This window comes from Blastomyces gilchristii, assembly GCF_000003855.2.
Source record: "Blastomyces gilchristii SLH14081 genomic scaffold supercont1.2, whole genome shotgun sequence".
Classification (NCBI taxonomy): domain Eukaryota; kingdom Fungi; phylum Ascomycota; class Eurotiomycetes; order Onygenales; family Ajellomycetaceae; genus Blastomyces; species Blastomyces gilchristii.
Genome location: NW_003101681.1, coordinates 6,825,902 through 6,831,739, shown reverse-complemented (window position 1 = coordinate 6,831,739; position 5,838 = coordinate 6,825,902). Strand labels below are relative to the sequence as shown.

The 5,838-nt window shown below is 35.8% G+C and overlaps 2 protein-coding genes across 2 annotated transcripts; both read right to left on the bottom strand.

Moving 5' to 3' along the window:
- Nucleotides 1-401: 401 nt before the first annotated feature.
- Nucleotides 402-1,176, bottom strand: BDBG_16439 (uncharacterized protein; the record flags this gene model as incomplete). The annotated part of the gene is made up of 2 exons (XM_031724390.1): nt 745-1,176; nt 402-414 (listed from the first exon to the last, which is right to left on the bottom strand). Exons 1-2 carry the CDS (start codon nt 1,149-1,151, stop codon nt 402-404), a joined length of 420 nt encoding a protein of 139 aa, XP_031576608.1. The 5' UTR covers nt 1,152-1,176.
- Nucleotides 1,177-5,370: 4,194 nt separating this feature from the next.
- On the bottom strand, nt 5,371-5,598 carry BDBG_16438 (uncharacterized protein; the record flags this gene model as incomplete). Its single annotated transcript, XM_031724389.1, has 1 exon — nt 5,371-5,598. One exon carries the CDS (start codon nt 5,596-5,598, stop codon nt 5,371-5,373), a length of 228 nt encoding a protein of 75 aa, XP_031576607.1.
- Between the last annotated feature and the right edge of the window lie 240 nt (nt 5,599-5,838).

Below are 5,838 nucleotides of genomic sequence, written 5' to 3'. Positions count from 1 at the left end.
ATTAATATCTCATTATTCTACTGTGCATTCATCAAGGTTCTAATAATATAGAGTCAAGTCTAATGTAGTGATTATACACTACTTAAACAAGTCTCTAACTAGAGCTGTCATTGAAGCCTAGCTTTCTCTCAAATGTAGAGAATGATTTTAAAAATCATCTGACTAGCAGATTTAGACATGCATCTAGACTCTAGACAGAGTACTCTGATAGACTAGAGTCTGCAAGCTTACTGTCAATCTCTAATACTGACAGAGAGAACTGCAGTTATCAAGTCTATGATTAGTCTCTAACACAGAACAAGGTCACAACAGCTGATTGATAGGCCTATAAGCATCTAATGAGACTGAGATCAGCAACTGAAAGCTTGATGTATGCATTATCAAGTGAGTAGTAGCAGTCACTAACTAACATCTCTGGAAATTAGTGACTGGTCTGAGAGGACAGACACAGTGATCAGTTAATTATAGAGAGTTAAATGTAATTAGCTTAAGATGCATCCTGCGGGTGGCTAGCATCTGTAGTTCAAAAGAGAAGAATATCAAAACTGATAATTCATCTGCATTGAGTTCCCGCTCATATGAATATTCATGACAATGAAGTGACTGATTCAGCTGCAAAAAAGAGTTCAGAATTAAGCAGATCTATTCAAAAAACAGTATCTTGATCTTTTAAAAAGAGAAACATAAAAGAATCTTGTTTAAACAAGTGAAATAAAAGCTGACAGAAACAAAAGAAGAGCATACAACCGCTCCACCACGAACTCGCTCGATTTTTCGAATAAGAACCCGCCGATAGATCCATCGAAAAGCCCTCGATCATACGAGCATTTTGACCCCATCGCCAACCGCATACCCCGTGTGGTGGTGGAGTTATCCAGCCAAATGTGAACCAGACGTCGTTCGGAACTCCTGCGTGGGATTATCCCCCATTCTCCCCTACCACACCACAACCCCGGGCCAAATTGCCATACAAATTGTAAGGTGAAGAGACCTAGCCATATGCACCAATCTTCTTGATTTTGGAAGATCCCTGATCTGTAGTTGTGGAGATATCTGAGGAGCGACCTCCGCGAAAACCCTGTCCATCTTTGATGTTCCAAAACACCAACGCCAAGTCCCACCCTCGTACCGCCCTTCCTAATCTGGCCCATCTCCGGCAGAAAAATACAAAAAGATACCTCAGCGATAATATCAAGCACATAACCAATGGCCACTTCTGAAGAGCAACCTCCGCGGTCTGTCTTCAGTGTATCTAGACATCAACGCTGAGTCTCACCCTCATACCACCTCTCTCAATCTGGCCCATCCCCGACGGAAAAGTACAAAAAGATACCTCAGCGATAATATCAAGTACATAATCAACAACCACTTCTGAAGTGCAACCTCCGCGGTCTGTCTTTAGTGTATCTAGACATCAACACTGAGTCTCACCCTTGTACCACCCCTCTCAATCTGGCCCACCCCCGACAGAAAAGTACAAAAAGATACCTCAGCAACTGTGCTTGATACATAATCAGCAGACACAACAACTATAAAATCAGTATATCTCAAGGTCTGACTGAGCCTTTGATCCCTGTACAGTGAGATATATTAAATCTAGTTTTAATATCTCAATATTCAATAGATTCTGCAAGAGATTGAGAACAGCAACACTAGGTTTCTATTAAATTTGAGAATTAACTCTATATTGATATAATCATTGACAAAGTCTTCTATTTTGAGATATAAATAACCAGTTCCTCTACATCCTGCTGGCAATATTTACATTATTATATAGAAACAGACTTATATTCTCTATAATATCAAGACTCTGAAGAGAGAAAGTCTTGATAGAGGGTATACAGTAGTGCATATCTTAGCAGTTTCTATCTCATTCTTCTGCAGCAGTTAATGCAAAAAAAAAGATCTTAGAAATAGTTTTTTACTTCTCTTGAAAAAGTAAGGTGTTTTTCTCTGAGTTTTACACAATATTCTTACAAAGAATTAAAAACAGAGTTGTTTTCTGTCATAATTTCATATTCTTTTAAATAAGAATTACTTTTTCAGTGACTGAAGAGCTTTTATTAATACTTAATTCTTTTTTACACTCTTTATTATGTGATTCAAAGGTTGCTTAAGCCAGCGTATGATTACAGGCGTACGCCGGCTTCTTATATATTGAATCTCGTATGCTAAATTAATTAGCGGCTGCTATGGCCCCTTTACATTTGTATGTGTATGCTAGTAGTTCGGAAGCGGCCGTGTTATTATCTGACAGTTGTATGTTCTTCTAAACCACATCCTTTCTCACCAGATTCAGTCACGCCCACATGATCATATTGTATGCCCTAGCTTCATGCGGATTAGCTCGCCACTAGCATTTCATAATCATGTGATCTATTCCTGATCTGGCTAGTGTTCTGCATATGCTCTTACAAAGAAACTTTCACTATATTACATCACACATTTACTAACTTTTCTCATTCTTCAATCATCTTCTTCATTATCATCATCATTAAATACTACTATCTCATTCAAGATTTCTATCTCTTCTTCTGTTCAACTCTTTTCATCTGTTCATCTATTACATTATATGCATTTCTGACAATAACTCTCTGTTCTCATAACAAGTGTCATTGTAGTGCTTATACTGAGCAGTTTGTTAGCAGTAAGTGTAATGCATTGTGAAATGTACATGATCAGAACTTGTTTATCTTCTAACAATTGTCAGAATATACTATTATGAATGACATATCTTCTTCATCTTCTTATACACTCTCTTCATCTTCTTGTATGCTCTCAACTGTTTCTCTTCTCAGCAGGTTTCTGATTGTGTTTTCTGGCATGATTTTGCATAAACACAGATGCTGATATGTTTGTTTTTATTTGTATAGAATCTTCACACATTGACAGATTCACATCTGCTGATGATAGTGAACTCAATATTAAATCATTGATTGAGAACCTGAAGAATGTGATAATGAAGAAATTGTCTGTGTTATATGTGACTGAGTCTTCTGCATCTCTCTCTGTCTCTTCTGTTCCTTTCTCTGCCACTTCTTCTCAATCTTCTACATCTGTCTCTGTGTCTGGTTCTCCCACTTCTGCTATCCCTGTTCCCACAACTCTCACTCCTGCTACTCCTGGTTTTACTGTCTCTGCTTTTGTTACCAGCTCTTCTCATTTCAAGAAGATATTGTATAGACTTAATAAATCATGTCTCTCAGTGTATACACTCTCACTCTTCTTATCAACTCTTAGAATGATTTATTGTATAAAGACTGTGTATGACATAACTATCTGAAGCTCAGTTGTGAATACTGATTATTATGTTTATTTTAAATATTTGTGATGAGACAATTATTCATTTATATCAGAGAATCATTTCTCTTCTCAACAGTGTTGAGATTATAAGTCTTTTTCTTTTTCTTTTTTTAATCTGACACTGATTTTTCTATTCTTAGAGGAAATCATTATGAGTTTTACTGTGTATAAAGTCATGACATTCACAGACACTAAGAAACTTTTTATAATTGTAAAGTTCAATATTATAAGAACATTCACTCTGATGAATTTCTTCAGAATAATTGATCTGTATTAGTCTATTCTCTGATATCTGTTATCTGACTTTGTGATGCAGATGAAAGATATCTGTGTTTTTGAGAATGAGAATACAGATGTTGTACTCTTTTACACCTGCAGATGTGAGGCTCATATATCTTGTCTAAGATATTGTTATGAGAATAAGCTATTCACACACTGTGTTCTACTTTCTACATTCTCTCATGTCTCTCTCTCTCTTTCTGAGAAGTCTTGTGTGTGTTGTAATTACACATATAATTCTAAGGCCAGTGAGTGTTTATTTGATAATTGTTATTTCTGTTTTTACAGTTTCATATACTAACAATAGTTCTTAGTTGCTCCAGTGCCAGAGATCATTTTAATCAAAGATGATAACACTGCTGAGACTATTTTCTCTCATTCTTCAGCTTCTTCTATTGCTTCTTCTCCCTCTTCTGTGAGAAAGATCATGCACACACTGAGTTGTAAGTATTCAGCTCTGAGTGACTCTCATTGTTCATCTGATTCTGTATCTTCTTCTTCTTCTATTTCTTTCACCTCTGCTCTTCTTGCTCTGACTTCTAATTCTGTGAGTCTTACACTCTTCTTCAATTTCTCTACATGTACATGTACATATTTCTATATTAGTATTTCAGTCAATCTTGTGATAAATGACATTAATGTTGTATATAGAGTGGTAGAGAAATTGAAGATGTGTATGACATTATTATAAGAGTAGCTTGCAATTCTCAAATCTCTTGCAGATCTCAAGTTTTGAGATTTTCTTTGTTTTTGATGTTTTTCAGATGATGTGATGTTGAAAATAGATTAAATATATGATATATGAAAATGAATGAGATGTGTATGATAATATTTGTCTTTTTATAACTGACTCTTACAGTTGATAATCAATTCATTATTTCTTTTCTTTTCTTATACTTTTTTCTTTATCTGCTAGTCACTACTCTTACACAATCTCTATATAATACAGTGTTCAGTGACTAGATTTAACAGCTTTCATCTTTGTGATTCTGTCTCATGCATTATACTGTCTCTCTTCACCTGCTCAGATTACTACAGTGAATGACTCATTGAAACTAATCTCATCTGATCTCTGAGCATTCTCAGAGGTTGTGATGACTTGATCTCATGTGTCTGTGAATGTTTCAGATAGTTTATCCTCTATGATCTCTGTAATTGAACTGATATAAACAGTTGAATTCAACTCTGAATTTCTTTTTCTTCTATAATCTGATTCATGTGTAAGTCTGTTACTTTGAGACTGCTCTTTACTGTGTTGCATCTGCTATCTGCAGCATATTATCATATAATCAGCTACAGTCTCATCACTTATTAAAGTGTGATATTCATCTGATTTCTTCATTTCTTCTCATTCTTTTCTTATAATTATGAAAAGATTGAAATAAGTGCAATTATCTGATTTATAAGTGTCTATGATTTCTCTTACTTTGTGAGATTTTTCAATTATAAGTCTCTTCTTTTTCAATACTGATAATAGTGCTGTGAATAATTATAATCTACTCAGATCTTACATCTTTGCTTTTATAAGTTATGAATTATTGATTAAGTTGTGTAAGATCTGTCTCTCTGATTCTTTCAATGTGTACATTCTCAGAGAATGTGATTTGAGTATCTTATATAACTCAAACCACCTAGATTGAAACTTCTCAGAACTCTCATTATGTATGAGAACTCATGTTCTTATCTTGAGACTCAATTTCTTAACAAGTGAGTCTTGTATTCTTTTCAATTGAATTGCTCAGTTCAGGAGTAACTTATTAGCTTTTGCGCGTGTGTGGCTGATCTCTTTCAATCTTGGTTCCGCATCCGCGACTGTTGTGTCTGCAACTGCTGTTCCTGCTGCGTCCGCAACTGCTGTTCCTGCTGCGTCCGCAACTGCTGTTCCTGCTGTGTCTGCAACTGCTGTTCCTGCTGCGTCCGCAACTGCTCTCTCCCCCACCTTTTTCGAAGCATTCTCTGGGATGCGTGAATGCAATCCATATAACAGGTAGAATGATGAACACTTGGAGACTGCATGCTGTTGAATCTGTGTGGCCAACAGCGCCTGTCTGAGATATTCATCTCATAGTCTCATAGGCTTGCTCACTAGATATTTTGTCAGCATGTTGCTCAAGATTTCATTCAAGTGTTTCATCTTCCTGTTCATTCACAGATGATATAACATTGTTCTATAATGTCTTATCTGTAACTGACTCACAAAATGTCTCACTGCTTCTCTCACAAGGTTTGCACTGTTATCAGTTAGAATCTTACACA